General features: G+C 37.9%; 3 protein-coding genes across 7 annotated transcripts in view; all 3 read left to right on the forward strand.

The window, feature by feature from the left end:
* The first annotated feature begins 2,858 nt into the window (after window positions 1-2,858).
* Window positions 2,859-18,492, forward strand: part of LOC122055714 — a 28,286-nt gene continuing 12,652 nt past the window's right edge. The window contains exons 1-8 of one of the 2 annotated variants that reach the window (XM_042617280.1): window positions 2,859-3,576; window positions 4,070-4,163; window positions 4,447-4,818; window positions 4,908-4,960; window positions 5,450-5,487; window positions 5,709-6,027; window positions 6,284-6,585; window positions 6,747-7,847. In XM_042617280.1, the coding sequence (XP_042473214.1) occupies window positions 3,010-3,576; window positions 4,070-4,163; window positions 4,447-4,818; window positions 4,908-4,960; window positions 5,450-5,487; window positions 5,709-6,027; window positions 6,284-6,585; window positions 6,747-7,383 (2,382 nt within the window). In that variant the 5' untranslated portion in view covers window positions 2,859-3,009 and the 3' untranslated portion in view covers window positions 7,384-7,847. Of the gene's footprint in view, window positions 3,577-4,069; window positions 4,164-4,446; window positions 4,819-4,907; window positions 4,961-5,449; window positions 5,488-5,708; window positions 6,028-6,283; window positions 6,586-6,746; window positions 7,848-18,492 lie in introns of those variants that run through there. The other variant, XM_042617281.1, reaches the window with a different exon arrangement.
* LOC122055721 (histone H3.3b-like) lies at window positions 8,539-12,474 on the forward strand. 2 transcript variants are annotated; one of them, XR_006132915.1, is made up of 8 exons: window positions 8,539-8,706; window positions 8,799-8,833; window positions 8,917-8,953; window positions 9,069-9,193; window positions 9,313-9,387; window positions 10,502-10,577; window positions 12,219-12,348; window positions 12,421-12,474. XR_006132915.1 is itself a non-coding variant. In XM_042617294.1 (7 exons), exons 1-7 carry the CDS (start codon window positions 8,607-8,609, stop codon window positions 12,269-12,271), a joined length of 501 nt encoding a protein of 166 aa, XP_042473228.1. In that variant the 5' UTR covers window positions 8,540-8,606; the 3' UTR covers window positions 12,272-12,474. The 2 variants fall into 2 exon arrangements, 1 of the variants encoding a protein (XP_042473228.1); XM_042617294.1 differs by having other exon boundaries at window positions 8,540-8,706; window positions 12,219-12,474.
* LOC122055719 (ABSCISIC ACID-INSENSITIVE 5-like protein 2) lies at window positions 13,976-18,154 on the forward strand. Of its 3 annotated transcripts, none has more exons than XM_042617287.1 (5): window positions 13,976-14,190; window positions 15,035-15,100; window positions 15,182-16,068; window positions 16,179-16,250; window positions 17,817-18,154. In XM_042617287.1, exons 3-5 carry the CDS (start codon window positions 15,238-15,240, stop codon window positions 17,895-17,897), a joined length of 984 nt encoding a protein of 327 aa, XP_042473221.1. In that variant the 5' UTR covers window positions 13,976-14,190; window positions 15,035-15,100; window positions 15,182-15,237; the 3' UTR covers window positions 17,898-18,154. The 3 variants fall into 3 exon arrangements, with proteins under 3 accessions (XP_042473221.1, XP_042473222.1, XP_042473223.1); XM_042617288.1 differs by having other exon boundaries at window positions 13,977-14,190; window positions 15,035-15,050; XM_042617289.1 differs by having other exon boundaries at window positions 13,977-14,190; window positions 15,035-16,068; window positions 17,555-18,154.

Here is an 18,492-nt window from a genome sequence, read left to right on the forward strand (position 1 = left end):
TATTGTGTCCTGATTTGTAACCGTTTCTCCGAGGTTCTCGAGACCAGTAACTAGTTCTTTTACCTTCGCGTGTAAATTGACTACCTTCTCACCTTTTTCCAGACGTATGTTCATCAGCTTGTTCCGGAGGATATCTCTTCTAGCGAGCTTTGCTTCGGACGTGCCTTCGTGGAGTTCCAGGAACTTCTTGTTCCGGAGGATGTCTCTTCTAGCGAGCTTTGCTTCGGACGTGCCTTCGTGGAGTTCCAGGAACTTCTCCCAGAGTTCTTTAGCGGATGAATAGCTTCCGATGCGGTTAACCTCTTGAGGCGACAACACACTCAGTAGGTGATATTCCGCACGGCTGTTTGCTACAGACTCATTTTGCTCATTCTTTGTCCAGTGACTTTCTTCTTTTTCTTCTCCGTCTTGATTCATCAGAGTTACAAAACCATACTTCATAATAGACCGAATTTCAAAATCAGTTCTTAGGAATACCTCCATACGTCGCTTCCAGTCTGCGAAGTCCCCCTCGAATTTTGATGGAACGATGCTTGGTCAGGCCATCTTGTTGCTTCGATCAGTGATTAGTCCTCCTGAAGCGCCTTGCTCTGATACCATTTGTTGGTCCCTTTGGAGGTCAGCAAGAGGGGAGGGGTGAATTGCCCTACAAAAATTAAACACAAAATATTTCTCGGATATTCAACTAATTAACAGCCACTTGTAAAAAAAAAAAAAGAAGAGACTAAATTAAAAGATCAGACACAAGAGGGTTTACTTGGTTTGCAATCAGATGATTGCTAATCCAAGGCAAAGATGACGCACTATTTGATTCTCCTCTGGGCGGAGTAGCCTCTTACAACGTTGACAGTATAAAAGAATAGAAAGCACAGAAAGAATTGAATTACAAGTGAGTTGAATGATATGTGCAAACCAATGCTATATTTATAGCACTGGTCGGGGCGCCCCGAATGGGTTCCGGGCGCCCTGGGGGTGATAAAATTTTATCCCCCAACGATCAGATCGTGTTTGACGCGATCCTGGTCAAAATCCAGGTTTGGGCGCATAGAAGGGTTCCGGGCGCCCCGGAGGGCTCCGGGCGCCCCGGAGCCCAAAGTCAACAATGTTGACTTTTTCGTCTCTGGTTCAGCTCGTCTCGGTCCGGGTCTTGTTCGGTCCGGCTCCGCTAGCTTGGGTGATCTCAGTCATCCGGAATAGGGCTCACCCGAACCCAAGTTCTGACCTTTTCCTCGAGCAGCCTTCCTTCCCGGTTTCTCGTCCCTCGAACGTCGCGCACGTTCTTCTCGTCCACCGGTGTACTCTTCCGCGGTCACCTCGTCCCTCGGACGCACCGAGCCTGTCGGCTCTCTCCCCGTACCGTCATTCTCGTTAGCCGCGTCTTCTGCTCGACTTCTTGTGTTCCTAAGCTCCTGCACACTTAGACACAATGGTTAGACAACGCAGAACCTAACTTGACTTGTTTGATCACATCAAAACACCTTGGGGTTCTAACAGTCTCTAGGTTGATAAGTGAGTTTCGGTCAAAATTCACTAATCGACCTAAATACTCAGATTGTAACCATTTTAGGTCTTCTAGATTTCTAAAAGTACAAGGTGTCTAAATATATTTTCCATTACTATTTTTGACTCTCCTAGGGCAGGTCCAGAGGTTTTAAAAAAATATTTTTTTTCCCTTTCTGTTAGGCCTGATATCTCCTTATATTAGGCTCAGTGTGACTTTGATCTCCCATAACTTGTCTGAGAAAAAAATAAAAAAATAAAAAGAGAATTTATTTTTTTTCAAAACCTTTGAACCACCACTAGGAATGTCAAAAATAGTAATGAAGAGTATATTTTGACATCTTATAATTTTAGAAATTCACAGGACCTGAAATGATTGTCATCTGAGGTCCCTAGGTTGATAAGTGAGTTTCGACATAGGGATCTCAGATTACAACTATTTCAGGTCATGTAGATTTCTAAAATTATAAGGAGTCAAATATATTCTTCATTATTATTTTTGACTTCACTAATAGTGGTCTAGATATTTTGAAAAAAATTAATTTATAGTGAATAAAATTTAATAGGCGAGAGAAAATATAAAAAGAGATTTGATTACTTTATATGAGTGGAGGGAGAGGTTGCATGTAGATATAATTATCATGAGGGGTAAAATATTAGTGCACCCTTTCGTATTTATCAAAGTGTAATACACCTTTTGGTTAAATCAAAAAGTTAGGTGCTCCTTTTCCTTTTGATAAATTGTCGTAGTTTATTTGCTCGGGCAATGATTAGACCCTTCCACGAATAAAGGATTGTTCGAATATCAAATGTAGTATATTATAAAAGATTTTCTCTCTAATAATAAGTGAGCATAAGAATATTAGTTATCTATACTGTTAATTAGTGGGAAACTTTATAGAGGATGGACAAATCTATCCAAACTTAGTTGATCTAAGAAACGGACACATTGTGTCAATTAAAAAAAAAAAATATATATATATATATATATTTATAATAGTTTAGTTTATTTTTTATTAAATAATTCAAATGTGGGTGCTTCAATGTAAATGATTTTAAATTCATATTAAATTTAGATTACAGTTTATTTACACTCAAAAGTCAAATTTTTAAATATTTATCTATTTAAAATTTAACACTTTACTTGTTGAGCGGGCAAAAAGTCATTTGGTAATTTTGTGGTTCGATTCAAGTGAGCGTGGAGCGGTTCGACCTTAGACATTGTGCCGGCTAAAACCGAAAGGGCATGTTTGACTACACTCAGTATTAAAAGTAGGGGCATTTCGAAAATACTGAAATGTAGAGAGTAAAGTGAAATTTACTGGAACTTTTTTTTATGGGCACTCAGTGCGGCGCTAGATAAGCCTCCCTCCGCCGTGAGCCACCGCATCCTCCTCCTCCTCCTCCTCCACCTCTCTCTCTTTCTCTCTCTCTTTCTCTCTTTGCTTCGTCATCTTTGTAAAGTTGCAGGTGGTAGTTTGTTTCTACTTCGAAACAAGTCGGATTCGTATGGCTTCTTCCACCGCAACTTTGTTCCTCCTGCCTCCAGCAATCTACGACCTCCGCCAGCGAGCCAAACCTAAGGCCGCGCCGCCTTCTTCTGCTCTGAGATGGAACCCTTTGTTCCTCAGTTGCAATCGCCTCCCGAAATGTCGGTTCTTCCCCCCTCCGGCCCAAGATAATCTTGGTATAGTTTCGTCGTGTTCTTCCTCTTCCGATGGGGTGGCAGAGGGCGAGGAAATACAGCGGCAAAAACCAAAATCTGGCGGCGGCGTTTCCTCCTTGAGTTCGCTTCTTGAAGCCTTCAGTGCTCCCAGTGGTCCGCCGCTGGTTGCCGTCTTCTTGGGTGTCTTTTTGATTGCTGCCAGTCCCTGCGCCGCCCTTTTGTCCGCCGTATCCTCCTTCCCATGCCATCTCTCCTATTCTTCTTGGTGTCACACGGTGCTCTCCTCTTTTCACATCAGTTCTACTCAACTTGAAAATGGCCGCGATAACTTCGTTCTTTCTCTTCTGCTGATGGGTTCTGCAGCCGTGACGTTGGTCGCTGGCTTCTTCTCAGATAAACCTAAGCTTCAGGTTGGTATTTGATAATTAGCTAATGTTTGGTATCTTACGAAATCTCTGAGACAATTTCAGCTTTCCCTTGTATCTTCGAACTTGTGTCACACATATTTCAGGCTCATAGTTAATTCTGCATTCATAACATACTTGTGCAATTACTCTACTAAGCTTCATAGTCAGTCGTCATCTTTTCGCTAGAAACTCTGAAGATATTATTTTCTTATCCTTTTCTCAAAAGATAACTGCTTGTCAATCACCATCTTCTTGTTTATCAAAATTGGTAGATCGATTACCTGTTTATATGCTTACACTCTTTTGCACCTGAGTACCAGCTTTAGTTTCCTTTAATATATTGAGATATAATTGAAAAGGCTGCAAATTTTGATTTCACTCCCATTACTAATGATCGGTATCCTTTTTTTCTTTTTTTTTCATATGTGAGAATTTCAGGAGAATTTTTTTATCTTCAGCTAAGCAATTACTGATACTTGTCATCATATTTTTATAGGTGAGCACGCCTGATTCATTTGCACTTGCTCTTTATTGGTCATTTGAGAATGAAGATAAAGCTATCTTAGAGGAATCGAGGAGTGTGCGAACAGGTAAACCTGGCTTTGTGACTCTAGCAACTTCTTAGAATTGTAGACTCAACATTTATATCTTTTATCTTCTGGAAGGAATCTTTTCCACACTGATTCGAGTTTGATTAACGGTATCCTGTCTTGACGGGTTCATGATATTTGTGCTTTTCTATACTACGGTAGATGTCATATTCTACTTATCTAGCTTTCTATACTTTGTTTGTCTTGCAATTAGATTGATATAGAAGTAGTAAATCACAGTTCACGAAAGCTCACCCTTTTCTCATCTGGTATTTGTCTACAGATTATTTTGCTTCACAAACTTTCTTCAAAAATCAGGGAGATGCACTTGGAATTTCATCCCTTAAGGGGAGAAAGTTCGTTATGAAGTGGAACAATCAACATGCCAAAAGACAGATCCTTCAAAGCCTTTCTCTTGATGATATACGTAGGAGTTTCATGACGGCAGTTGCTACTACCAGCCCACGATGTCTTATTCCTTCTGACTGTGATGCTAAGATATTACTTGTTTCCGACTCGGATGTTCAAGAGGTTCAAGTTGAATTAACAAATGATGAGGATGAAATTGATGAGAGAGAAAGATTGAGAAGGGCAAGGATTTCTAAAGCAAATAAGGGGAATGTCCCATGGAACAAAGGAAAAAAACACAGTGCAGGTACAGTACTGAAGTTCACTGACCTTACTTTGCATGTTTTATGAAATTCATCTTTCTCATCATCTTCATATTCATAAACATCCTTTCAGAAACACTTCGGCGCATCCGAGAGGGGACCAAATTAGCAATGCAGAACCCAAAGGTGACGTCATGTAAGAACTAGGAATGATGCAAAAGTATTCTCAAACAGTTAGAAAATCTAATCAGATTTATCATCTATTTAGTAAATGGCAACCCGATGAATTCAGAATCCACATATTTAGGAAAAAGTCAGTTCTCAGTTAATTGTGCATATCCTGTTAAGTTTATTGTTTCTCTCTAACTATTTATTGAATTTTCCATTCTACTGAAAGTGGATCAGCTTGCTAGATCTGTTTTTCATTCTTTTGACAAACTCGCCTTGAAGATTCATAAAATCCTTCCATTTCATATCTGAGCTATCTGGAGTCATTGATAACTTCTTTTTTCCGTCTTTCTTCAATGACTTGACAGATTCCAGAGATTCTAGAATCAAACCTTTTTTTGCTTCTGGAATGTTTAGTTTATTGCTTTATTTCTATTGTAGGCAAAGCATGCAATTAGATGATTCTGAATTCATCATCATCTCATGTGTATCTTGATTGGGGTGCAGGTTAAAATGAAATTAACAACTTTGGGGCATGCTCAAAGGTTTGTTGGATTCTATGCCCTAAGTTTTCTTTTATGAAAGATCCATGGATTCCATATCTATGTTTTATTTGTCTTTTCCTCGGAAAACCTAAAGATTTACAAGTCAAATTCAGTGGCATAATTCGTATGCAAAAGTTTCATTGCTAAGCAAAATTCACCAAGTTTGTAGTATCTTAAAATTGTTCTCAGTACTTTTTCCCCCTTTTTTTGTATTTTTTTAGTGAGGAAACGAGAGCAAAAATTGGTGCAGGAGTGCGTGAGGGTTGGCGTAGAAGACGACAAAGGCTGTCGGTGCAGGATGGTTGTTTTTTTGAATGGAAGAACATTATAGCTGAATCTGCTAGAAAGGGTTCTGCTGGTGAATACAAGCTGCAATGGGATTCATTTAATACGCAGGAAAGACAACTAAAGCAGGAGTGGTTGGAGAGCATCGAGAAGAGGAAACAAATGCCTAAACCCAAAGGGAACAGTCGAGCACCAAAATCGCTTGAGCAGCGTAGAAAGATTTCAGAAGCAATCTTGGCCAAATGGACTGATCAAGTAAGTCGAGGCTTTCCTCGGGTGTATATAAACTGGTTTCTCTTCAGAGGATGTCATGCAATAAAATTCATTTTAAAAATATATTTTATTGCCTGTTTTAGCTTTTTGTTTGTTCCCTTATTGATACAATTTGTCCTTCAGAAACATCTTGTTGCAATAGTTTCATGGGTAGTAGCAAAATTTGTTTTTTCCATTCTATTCTTCTTCTTTGCTCTATGAGAACTTAAAGGTACTATCTTTTTTTTTTCTATTCAAGGAATATCGAGCTCGAGTTTGCAGTGCGTTGAACAAGTATCATTCCACGTCTAATCCAAGAGAAAGAAGTCAAAGAAAACCTAGTAGCACACCTCGTACGAGTGACACAGTGCCAAAGAAAACCACAAAATCCAATAGCATCACAAAAGTGAACAGAAGCCCTAAGCAAGTAGGGTCAAAGACAAGAAAGAACTCCACTCCTTCATACAAAGACCCTATGGCAAGTTATAAATTCAAAATTCTAAAGAAAATAAAGGAGCAGCGAACAGCAAAGGAAGCAAAAGATGCCACTGAAAAGGCAAAGTAAGTTGATGTCGACTTCTAACTCAATTAAGCTACCATTTCAATTCCAGTGATACGTGCAGTCTAAATATTCAATTTATTGAAGTTCGAGTAAATCACTTAGTTTTAACTCTGAATTGGCTTCATTACTTATGTTAACCATCTACATTTTTGGTCTTCAGGCTGCTAATTGCTGAAGCTGAGAAGGTTGCAAAAACCCTTGAGATGGCTGCGCCGAAGAGTTCACTTGCACAGGCTTCACTTATGGAAACCAGAATGCTCATTGCCGAGGCAAGACGATCCATTGAGATCATAGAGGCTGGAACATCGACAATGCAGGAGTTTAGAGATGAAAAATCTTTAGACTCCAGTGGAAAATTAAATCATTTCCAGTCCAGTTCATGGCTACCGAACACTGAAAAATTAGATCAAAGGCTTGTAAATGGTTTCCATCATCCAATCTCCACTGAAACTCGCCCAAAATATATGAATTTCAACAAGTTATCATCGGAAACTGCAGTGAATGGTTGGACACCGTCAATGGCAACCCAAAGCACAGAATACATGAATGTTGGTTTGACTTTGGACACTGAAAGTGTGGCCAAGGGAGTAGAAAACAGCAACGGCTCATTTATCAGTAGGTCAAAAAAATATGAAGCAGATCCTTCAAAAGGGGATAGTGAAGCACCAGGAGTGGAAACTAGTCTACCTACCAGCACATTTCCTGTGAAATCTAAGAAGAGATGGTTTCGCGGAAGACTAGTTGAAGTTGAAGACGATGGGGTTACAGGGCAAGATAGAATAGGAAAGAACAAATAGAGATTTTGTCCATGAGAGTGTTTCATACTGATATTTGATGTCTGAAAGCTCAGTTCTTTGTAAATTTTGGCTGCGCAAGCTCTGGATTAGTGACCTTGGTCACAGTGATCATTACTGAACTTCAAAGGATGAGCCAATAGAAAACAGTCTTCGATTTTTTCAGCTAATTTCATCATGGGGGAAGTATGCTTGCAGGATCATTGGTTCCAGGACTCATGATCAGTAACTTCTGATACATATATTTGTGCATTTATCTAGATGTTGTAGAACAAGTTTCGACCTTGAGAAGAATGTTTTATGTATCCAGACTATAGTTCTGCAATTTTGCTGAGTTAGAGTAAATTCTCTAACGACCAACAACAGCACTGTTATAAAAATTCGATCCATCGGTCGCACATTATTGTTAGCATGTTTTTGGTAAATATGGTTGTGAAGTGATACATAACTTTAAAGGTTCATTGAAATTATGCTTAATAGTTGCCTTTTGTGAAGGAATTAGGAGCAAATCCAAGGTGAGAAAGATTTGTATGGTTCTTCTATATTTTTCTGTTTCCTTTAGTAAGAATAGAAAAGGGAAGGATCCTATTTATTTACGATGGAGCTTGAGTAAAAAAATTATTTTTAAATTTTTTATTAATATTTCAATTTTACTTTCTTTAAAGAAAATGATGAAAATCAAAGTTGTCATTTCCTTCTACCAAAAGAGTTTTTCTATAAATTTCTTCCATTTTCTGTCAGTTTATTTAGCTATTTCTCTATCTTATTTCTTCACAGGATTTTATTTTTACATAATAAAAGCATATTTTAGATTTTTTATTATAAAATATTAAGATAGAAATGGAAAAGAACGCCCCTTTTACATATAACATATTTTTAAAATAATATATTACTTATATTTCTATGCCTAAAAAACTTTTCACATTCTACTTAGGCGTTTAATATACAATAACAGTCAAATTTGTGGGTTATGTCGATAATTTTAAAATTCAGAAGAGTATTTTGAAAAAAGTAGGTGAAATTTAGGCAATGAGAATTTCCAATTAGGCCTATTTTTGAAATCTAAGCGGCATTAAACCCCCAACGTACGCGCAGGAAATCTGGACGGTCCATCGTTGCTTCATCTGCTTTACGATTCGTAATCTGAATGGCCGAACTTCGCCAAGAAGGACCAAAGCCCTTTTCTGTCTCCTTTCGCCTTCTTCCCTCACGAGTCCCTTCTCGCCATGGCGAGGACGAAGCACACCGCAAAAAGAGGCCTCTCTCGCCCCCATCGGAAGCGCTTCCAGTTCACCGGGTCTCCCAGTGCCCGGCGGAAAGCAGCAGGTCTTCCAGTTCACCATTTCTTCTGTCTTTTCGCTGACTTCGTTTACCTTCTCACATCTCTCGTCGCTTGCTCTTGCTGTTCATAACTAAAGCTACCTCGGCCGCGACCCCGTCTCGTACCGTTCCTGTGTGCTTCTGACTTCTCTTTCGTTCTTTTTCTGTTTTTAGCGTTTCTTTCACTGACTAGGTTTGTGGATTTTGCACCCACAGAGTGACACCGGGGCCAGTTCGGAGGATGCGCATCAAGGTTTTCACTTTTCCTGCATCGTGTGCTTAATTAGATGTGAGAGTTATCCATTTTGTTTTCCTTCGGCGTTCACCCTGAAAACGGAATACTTTTCATTAAATATGAATGGAGTTAGGAACGCAGAGGCAGACTGAAAAGCGGAGTCGCCGATCTAGGCCTGGAGTAGTAGCCTTACGTGAGATTAGGAGGCTTCAGAAGTTGACGAAGCTGCTGATTCCTTTTGCTCCATTTGCCAGACTTGTGAGTGTCATCATAATGTATCTAGGCGATAGTTATTAGCTGTTCTTTTGAGTATTTGTGATTCAGGTTCAATAAGGCTGTTGAGATTTGCTTCTCATGATGTCTGTTGTTGTATATAGATTAGGGAGATCACTGGTTTTTATAGTAGGGAAGTAACTCGGTGGACCCCTGATGCTTTGCTTGCGCTTCAAGAGGTATGTGCTTTAGATTTTTCACTTGTTTCATCTAATTTGTCCTGAGATATTTGGTCATCTTTTGTAAATATTTTTGCTTGAACTGATTGTTAGATAATTAATTATTATAAATGTGGATTTGCTTCTTATTTGTCCTAATATATTTAGTCAAATTTTGTTGATATTTTTGCGTTAATTGATTGATAGTTTTTTTTTAAAAAAAAAAGCAGCTCAGTGCATGAAGCTCCTCCTCAAATTTGCATTTACTTCGTGATCTGTCGAATAACTTAATCAAACAAGGCATACAAAATTTTCCATGTATATTACTCTGAACTGAACCTACTTGTACTTGGCTGAAGCCTGGGTTAACAAACATGCATTTGAATTGATTACCATCCAATTGGAGTTACCGTAACCTAATAGGATAGTTAGGGAAATTGCAGTGTACTCTTATTGCTTATTATGTGGAACATTGTGATGAACTCATTCTATTCTTGAAGTGATACTTCTTATTTCGTTATGGTATTATTCACTCTCTGTTTTCTTTTCTCATGAAGTGTCATCTAATGGGTGCCAAATGTACCAGATTTAGCTAACCATGAGTGATTTAGCACCTTATATTCTTTGATTTTTGCTTGGACTTGTTCTTTAAGCCACATTCAAACCCCTGTTGGTTTATATTATCTATTGCTAGTTTCATTTTTTTTAAAAAATAATTAGAGGCTCTATTTTTATCTTACCTTATTTGCTAGTTAGATAATGTATTTCAGTTTCCAGTTCTTTCACATTTGCATTGTAAATTTAAGGTAATATCTACATTCTTTTGGGACAAAACATTTTGAAAATGTGTCCGATAGCAGTTTCACACGAAAATATATACATTTGAGATAATATAGCTTAATTTTGTCATGTTTAGAGAGATCAATTGTCCTTGGCATAAATAATTATTTATTTTTATTTTAGCTTAGACATTTTTCCCAAACAAAGACATGAGCAAATATATGCGACCATTTATTATGCAACTACAGTCCTTTGTTTTCTTATTTCACCATTTGAAAAGTTAATTTTATTAAATTGTTATAAAAACTTTCTCTATGATATATGCTTTGCTTACTTGTCATTGAAGTTTTTGTAGGCAGCAGAATGCCACTTGCAAGCAATGTTTGAGGATGCATATCTATGCTCAATACATGCAAAGCGTGTTACTCTTAGTAAGTCATATTAGCGTGTATTTTAGACCTTTTCATCTCATTTTCAGTAGATAAGATGAAGTTAACTACAAGATATTAAAGAGAGGATGTAGGTGGTCATTAGGCATCTGCTACTGCAGTGGGCAAAACTTGGTGTAGAGTCAATAGGAGGTTGGCCTGATGCTCTGGTGGTTGGTTTGTTTGCATTTGGGACTAGAGGACTTGTGTGGAGGTATTGCATGTAGCCAATAATGGAGGAGTCTCTGCATGTGTAGAGCATCATGCATACTACATTGAACGAGTGTCAGTGCATGTGGAGTTGCCACAGTGATAGTGCATCTGTGAGTGTAGTTTCAGCATTGTGGTGGTCGTCAATGTTGAGTATGGTGGTGTCGGGAAAGAAAAAATGTTTAATTTCATCACAACAAAGAATTATCCTTCCAACTGTTGGGCATTTTCCCCATCATTGAAACACATTTTCACTAGTGAACCAAAGTTGTCGCCTAGGTTGGCTGCCTATCCCACATCGCTCCTGTACAAGGATTGTATACCCTATAGGTGAAGTGGGATCTCAAATAAACATATCAGCTGCCTAGGCCACTTTTCACACCATGATTGTTTATTTATAGAAATGAAAATTGTAACTTTTTTTATAAATGAATTTATATATCATCCTAGCAGGATGTTTCTTTAAACTAGTTTGATTGTTTTGCAAACCCAGAAGATCCGAATGATTTTTATATCATCCAACCAGTTGGCCTTTTCTTAAATTAGTTCTGTTGTTTTTTCAAACACAAGGAACATAGTAGGGGTAAGTCCATTTGGACTTGCCTGTTTTTTTTTCTCTAGAATTCATCATTGCTATTCTCCAAGCAATTTGTTAATATTTTAAGTTATATTGCCAGTAGCTGATCTAGGCTTTAGTTACTCTTTTCAACTCCATAATGGTAATTGTGATTTTGTATGATTGAATTCATGGGATCTCTTGGTTGCTAATCTCTAGAAAAATTTGAAGGTTCCTTCATGGAAAGGATTGCAATTTGTTTTATATACTAACACCTCAAACCAGATCCCATATAAATTTGGTGGCTAAATACAAATGGGGAAATTAATATGAGAATGGATGTTTGACAACCTGTGTTCAGCCTTTTAATAATTTTACAAACCATATAGTCTAAATAAGATTCGATAACTTATTATGTTCACCTTAAAATAGATAAACCTATTTTTTCAGTAGTTTCATGCACCTAAGCCATATAAATCCCCCGGTAGGCCATTACTTTTCATGCTCCAATCTTCTATCTTAAGGTCCTAGTGGTGGCATGTACTCTTAATTCATAGCACCTCCAACAATCACAAGACCAGCTTACTCTCATACCATTCCTAGAAAGTCGTCAATCTGTCAAATGGGAGAGTTGTTTCACTTGTTAAGTCCGACTATTATCGCAATCTACTGAAGTTCTTTTACACAGAGGGAAACTTCTTTGTAAAAATTGACTTTGATGCTTTTTGTAGAGCCAGCATTTTCAGTTCCTTTTGTTAATTTAGGTAACACGAACCAGCTACAAAGTGATAGCATCATAGTATATGATTATTCAATTAGATTGAAACTTTGAGGTTCTCTTCAACTCTCCTTACGATTTTCCTCGTATTTGGTTGCAGTGGTGAAAGACATACAGTTAGCTAGGCGGATAGGAGGAAAGCGACACTGGTGAGAAAGGCTGAAAGGATAAGCCAATCTGACATTGACAGAACCATGTGCTGTTGTTTGAGCCAGCAACACCATTGTCATGTACCTCTTTGAGTCTTTACTCTGAAAATGTTTTCCGATACATTGAAAGTGCAGCTGATGTATATTTTGCAGGAGCCAACTGCATTGAATTGCCATACTGAATCCTCTAATTATCGATTCATTTAATTACGAGATGGTCATTGAACTGTGAAACTTGCTTCAAATACTGCCTAATTATGCTCTCAAGTGAGTTGGCTAACTCATCTCTATTTGGTTTAGCTTTTGCCTCCGATTGAAGTATTGTTTTGGGTCTCTCATTATGTTGCTCATCTTCTATAGGTCAGCGCAAAATGCCAACCAAGTTAGGTTCTCCTTTTCCCTAATTCTTCCCATCTCATATAACCTTCTGTTTGGATGAGGTGTCTGAAGATTCATTAATAGAAAAAGAAGGGAGGGAAGTAAAGTATTTATATTCTCCTTATTTGATAGAGGAAAGGTTCTTTACGTAACATGTATTATCGTATTTAGGAGGATAGTAAGGGTAATAAAAGTTAAATATATAAAATTACTCATTTTGTTAAAGACTTGCGCGTTAAGAATCTTGTAGATATTTATTGGTTAAAACTTATGCATTTAAACATTTATAGTTCATTTGTCAAAGTCGGCGTCAGTGTCAAAGTCGGTGTCGGTATCGATGTCGACGTTGAAGTTAGTGTCATCGTCAAAGTCGGTGTCGACATCAAAGTCGGCGTCAACGTCAATGTCAACGAAGTGCGAGCATCGGACGGTGCGAGTCGAGCGGTGATAGTTTTTTTCGTCGTGACGCAAATAATACCTAAAATAATAATTTTTAGAATTAATATAATAAAACAGGGATAAAATTAAAATATTTTTTTTTTTAATTTTCTTTACCCTTTCTTACATCCGAAATCGGGGTGCAAAAAATTCTTTCATTTCATGGATAAGGAAGGTTAAAACTTAATTTTCCTTACATTTTCTTTTCGTAGCTCGCTTCCTCTCAAATAGGATTTCAAATTTTTCTTTCCCTTTTTACCCATCTCTCTCTTTTTCTCACCTTCTTCCAAACAAACAGTGCATAAATAGGGCAGCTCAAGGGGTTAGTTTCAAAGATATTTGGTATAGTTGATTCATTATCTATTATTTAGAGTTTAAGAAAAAGCTATGAGACATGATAAGGTGTTTTATTTTAATTTATTCTAAAATGTATTTTTTATTAAACTTATTTAATAATATTATAACAGTTTTAATTAAAACTGTTTAATATTAGTGAAAATTATATCGGTTAAAATTATTTTTATACTGATTAAAAACATTCTAACGTGAGTTAAAATTACAACATTGATTAAAATTGCTGGAAGTGAATTTAAATCATTTTACGTTATTGACAATAATATTATTTTGATTTCAAGTAAACGGTCCAATTGGCTTGGATATATTTTTAGATTTTTTTTCTCTCCCAGTAAATAAGACAAAAATAAAATAAAATAAATAAAAAAGGTATTTGATTGGAATAAGGATTTTTCTCGATTTCTCCGTCGATCCGGTTCGGGTCGTAGATGGTTCAGAGTTTGGTGTTTTTTTTTTAATTTTTTTAAATTTTATTTTAGTCCTTATCGAAGCGAAGAACAAAATATATTTTCTCCCTCATTTTCTTTTTCTTTTCAATTTTTTTTTTCGAAATAGAAGCTACAGCAAGAACAACTGAACCAACCCTCGCTCTCTCTCTCTCTCTCTCGCGAAGATCTCGCAACTCTCTCGCTCCGCCATCGCCATTCCGATCTGTCCACTGAATTCGTATCGGGACAGCCAGCCGACGGGGAGATTTCTGAGAGTTCAATGTGAAAGGTGGCCTTCGCCCTGCTCGCTTTTCAAATGGAGACGGTACGTTCCCTTTCGAATCCCTACTCGCCTGTTTCGCTTTCCTCGATTCGCTTTTCGATCTTCGTTGCACCCATTTTTTGATCCGAGGAAAATTGCTTCGTTTGGCCATGCCACTCGTCTACTGCCTTATAGGTTCGTACCCGCGATGTAGGTTTTTCGCTGACTACTATTTGGTCGTTTATTTGCTTAGATCTGGTTTGATGTGTTCTTTATAGTTACTGGAATTCGTTTCCCGGATAATACTGATTGGACCTTGTGATTTTGGGGTTCCATGTACGTAGACGTTCGTTTCTCCAGAACAATGACCGTTGGGTTTTGCCTTTTTTTCATTCTTCTGCAATGATAATGCTCCGAGTTTGTATGTTTTCATTTGGTGGTTGTCAATTTGCCGGACGCCAGTTCGGTAGGATTGATGTTCTGCTTTGCCATACGATCTGAATGTAGGATTAACGTTTGTGCATGTTTTCTTGTGAACTTTAATTTCGAGGATTTGCATAGATTTTTGATCTTTTACACCACTGTACTTGGGATTGTGAGAAGAAGTCTGCAATAGTTGTTGATGATATTTACTGAGTACAATAGTGAGTGGACTGGTGCTTCATGATGCTGACCAGTAGGCAGCTGTAGGAAACTTAACTGGATTGTCTATTCTGGCATTAGTACAATTTAATGGGGCAAGCTATTCATTAATCTATTTAATGGTATTTATGCGAGAGTACTTGACCTGTTTTGTGATTTAATTTCCAAATAATTTGTCATCTACTGTCTTTATGTAAACTTATTGATGAAACTGGTGCCTTTCTGTGAGCTTTGGACTAATCTGTATTGTCTTTTGGTTTTGCAGATTCTGAGACGAATAGGTAGGTGAATTTCTCGTTCAAGTGAAAATAATAAAGCAGCAATAAGAAGGGTTGGAATTCTTTTGCTGTGTTCCTGAGTTCTTTACTCCTTTGTTTTATTACTGCTCAAGTACTTGCTTGTGGGTTTTTAGCCTAAGGATTTGGTCACCGATATCTCTTGCTGAAGAATCTAGTGAATGGGAATACAATGGCAACAGAGAGAGATGGGGGCAATGGTTGCCAGCGTTCCCAGATACAGAGCTTGTCTAGGCAAGGATCACTTTATAATTTGACTCTCAATGAAGTCCAGAACCACATAGGGGAACCTCTTCTTAGCATGAACCTTGATGACCTCCTCAAGACTGTGTTCCCGAGTGAGGGTAATCAGTTATGCGCTGCAGAGGTTGATATGCCAGCTGATCGGCATGCCTCCAGTTCTGGTCTCCGTCGTCAGGGTAGCATGACCATGCCATGGGAGTTGAGCAAAAAGACAGTAGATGAAGTGTGGAGAGACATTCAGCAGGAGCAGAACCAGAAGAAAGTTGAGATCCAGAGATTAGGTCATGAGAAGCAGCCAACACTCGGAGAAATGACGCTAGAGGATTTTCTAGTAAAGGCTGGTGTGGTTGTTGGTGCACTTGACAAAGATGGGCATGAATTGATTGGGGATGTAGATCCAGTGGGGAATATTGATCCATTGCAGGGAACACAGAATTTTACACAAGGAACAGGTTGGTTGCAGCAATTTCAACAGATGGCTGCTATGGATACACAGATGCACGGGCAACAAAGCATTATGGGCACTTACATATCAAACATACCACATCATCAAATTAGTCCTGGAACTATGTTTGAGGCAGTGTTCTCTGAGGGTCAGGTAGATATAGCTTCACCAACACTAGGTGTGTTTTCTGATCCTCAAACACCAGGTAGGAAACGTGGTGCTTCCGAGGACATGGTGGACAAATTTGCTGAAAGGCGACAGAAAAGGATGATCAAAAACCGTGAGTCTGCAGCACGTTCAAGAGCAAGGAAACAGGTTGATAGCTACTTATTATATCATTGAATCTTTCGTAGTTTCCTTCATTATCTTTTATTGCAAGTGAAATTTGGGAATTAAGTATGAAATCGATTATGGTATCATGTCAGGCATACACCAATGAGCTGGAAAACAAAGTTTCTCGCCTAGAAGAAGAGAATGAGAGGTTAAAGAAACAGAAGGTAGACTTGTTCTCATTTATCTTGAGTTGGTTATCTTTCCTTGTTGCAATATCTTAAGATCAGTTATCAGTGGTTGTATGGATATCTGAAGTTTTTCATGATCATATATGTTTTTTTATGGGTGTCCTATCTGTCTTTTTGATGATTTTTTTTAGTGAGGTCATTTAAGAAGTTAATTTCACTTCTGTTGTTAGGAGAGTTACTGGATCGCTAGGGTTAAGTTTTAAATGTTCTTGCAGTAGATCTTGTTAGTTATATAAGACAGATCACGAAGGGGAGCATTGAAGCAATGGTAGAGTTGTTGCTGTGTGATCTAGAGGTCACGGATTTGAGTCTCGGAAATAACCTATTGCAAAGCAGGGTAAAGGAGGGTAAGGCTGCATAATAGACCTTTCCTCGGGACTTCACATTGGCGGGAGCTTTGTACACCGGACTATCCTTTTTTATATAAGACAAAGACCACAAGTCTATTGGATCATTTGAGATTGTAAACAAGTGAAAAATAAACTAACAGAAAAGAGGGCATGAAGAAATTACATTAACAGACTCTTATCAATCAAAGGTTCGTGAAAATGTTGATTTCATTGTGATCCAAAATATCAGAATGAATTTAGTAATTGCTGATTGTGATTTATGGTTGTAAATAATGGATGGTTTTATCAAATTTACTGGTGCGGATAGCTTGGTGCCAGCAGTCTATATCGCACTATCGTAGTCAACATCTGTTCAGGCTGAATCAAGCTCAACCCACTGTCCGTTAATCACTGAAATTTTATAATAAAAGGTAGCTTTAGCCCTTCTTTCTGCTCAGCTCACTTAAGATTTTCGCTTTAGGCTCAATGTTGGTTAAAGGCAGCTTTAACCACTGCAATATTGCTATTAGCACTGGTTCCCAATGCTAATAGCCTGAGGACCACAAGAGACATCTATAATTGGTTTACCTCTGGTTTTCTTCTCATTACCTACCTTGTAAAAAGCTTATCCATGGCCATGTTCTTTTCTTTTCACTTTTCATTAAAAAAATACAGAAAGTACTAGAGACATATACTCCAGGACCACAACTTTTAAGGAAACAACATTCTGCAGCAAGTCCTGTGTTTTTTTTTTGTTTTGTTTTTGCAATGTCTGCTTCTGAAACAATGTAGTTGTTTCGTCAAGAATTATTATCCAACATCATTTGGCAATTACGTCCGTAATTTATTCATTATGTTCTGCCTTATCATCCAATCATACTGTATTTTTTGCTGCATCCACATGTGTGGCTATTGTCCTTGACTGTTGTTTGTATTCATGAATTGCTTCAGGTATGCATCATCTGCTATTCTGTTATTCGCAGCACAGTTAGCTAGAGATGGAAGAAATTGAATGTTCTTCTGAATTTTATTGTGATACCACCTATACAAGATCATCAAACTTCAAAGATATTTGTTGTGAATAACATCAGCATGGATCTTGGATCTTGTGGATATCTGTTGCAAGTTTGATAGAATTAACGGGAAAGATAACATCCATTCGCCAATCTTAAATATTTGATTTTACATTTTTCAAATTTTCAATTTGTTGCAGGAGTTGGACAAGTTGGTGTTCTCCGCACCTCTTCCAGAACCGCGGTATCAGCTTCGTCGAACGAGCTCTGCACCTCTTTGACTCACTTGTACAGTAGATGGTCATGCAGACATTGTAGCTCTAAAGTTTGGAGGCAACCCTAGGTATTGTTCTAGCCCTTTTTTTTTTTTTTATTCTGTAAAGGCTCTGTTCAATTGTTAATGTGCTTGGAGTGAGCCTTTTTTATAAGTTAATTTGTAAATATCGAAACTTAGGGATCTTGCGTCTTCAGTTTTGTCCATTGCCATATATGTAACTAAATCTCTGAACTTAGTAACGTAAAATGTGAGGTCTTTGTAGTGGTAGTAGTTATATTTTCTCTCTCGTCAATGGGACAAGCGTGTGAAGGCCTGCCTACGCGTCCTACATGAAGCCCCTTTGGACATTCGTAGGATCACGTAGGGTTTTAATACTAGCTCTACACGCACGGGGCGCGCTGGACAAAAAGACCTCACGTGAACATAACTTGCAAGGTCAACTCACGTCTATGTGTCCACGTGCACACACATGTATCACGTGAAAAAAAAGTTGCAAATTAACTGAAAAATTCAAAAATATAAATAATTTTGGCGGTGAGTTTAGTTCGAATACTTCTAATCTTGATTCGAGTAATTTGATTTGGAATATTTTAATCTCA

The sequence above is a fragment of the Zingiber officinale genome, chromosome 3B (genome assembly GCF_018446385.1).
Source record: "Zingiber officinale cultivar Zhangliang chromosome 3B, Zo_v1.1, whole genome shotgun sequence".
NCBI lineage: Eukaryota > Viridiplantae > Streptophyta > Magnoliopsida > Zingiberales > Zingiberaceae > Zingiber > Zingiber officinale.

What these genes read in the sequence shown, in the direction of transcription:
- LOC122055719 (XM_042617287.1), top strand. Translation starts at nt 15,238, where the DNA reads ATGGCAACAGAGAGAGATGGGGGCAATGGTTGCCAGCGTTCCCAGATA. An exon ending in GTTCAAGAGCAAGGAAACAG is followed by an intron (nt 16,069 to 16,178) that starts GTTGATAGCTAC and finishes GTATCATGTCAG; the next exon opens with GCATACACCAATGAGCTGGA. An exon ending in AGAGGTTAAAGAAACAGAAG is followed by an intron (nt 16,251 to 17,816) that starts GTAGACTTGTTC and finishes AATTTGTTGCAG; the next exon opens with GAGTTGGACAAGTTGGTGTT.
- LOC122055721 (XM_042617294.1), top strand. Translation starts at nt 8,607, where the DNA reads ATGGCGAGGACGAAGCACACCGCAAAAAGAGGCCTCTCTCGCCCCCAT. An exon ending in TTCGGAGGATGCGCATCAAG is followed by an intron (nt 8,954 to 9,068) that starts GTTTTCACTTTT and finishes GAATGGAGTTAG; the next exon opens with GAACGCAGAGGCAGACTGAA. An exon ending in TGCAAAGCGTGTTACTCTTA is followed by an intron (nt 10,578 to 12,218) that starts GTAAGTCATATT and finishes ATTTGGTTGCAG; the next exon opens with TGGTGAAAGACATACAGTTA.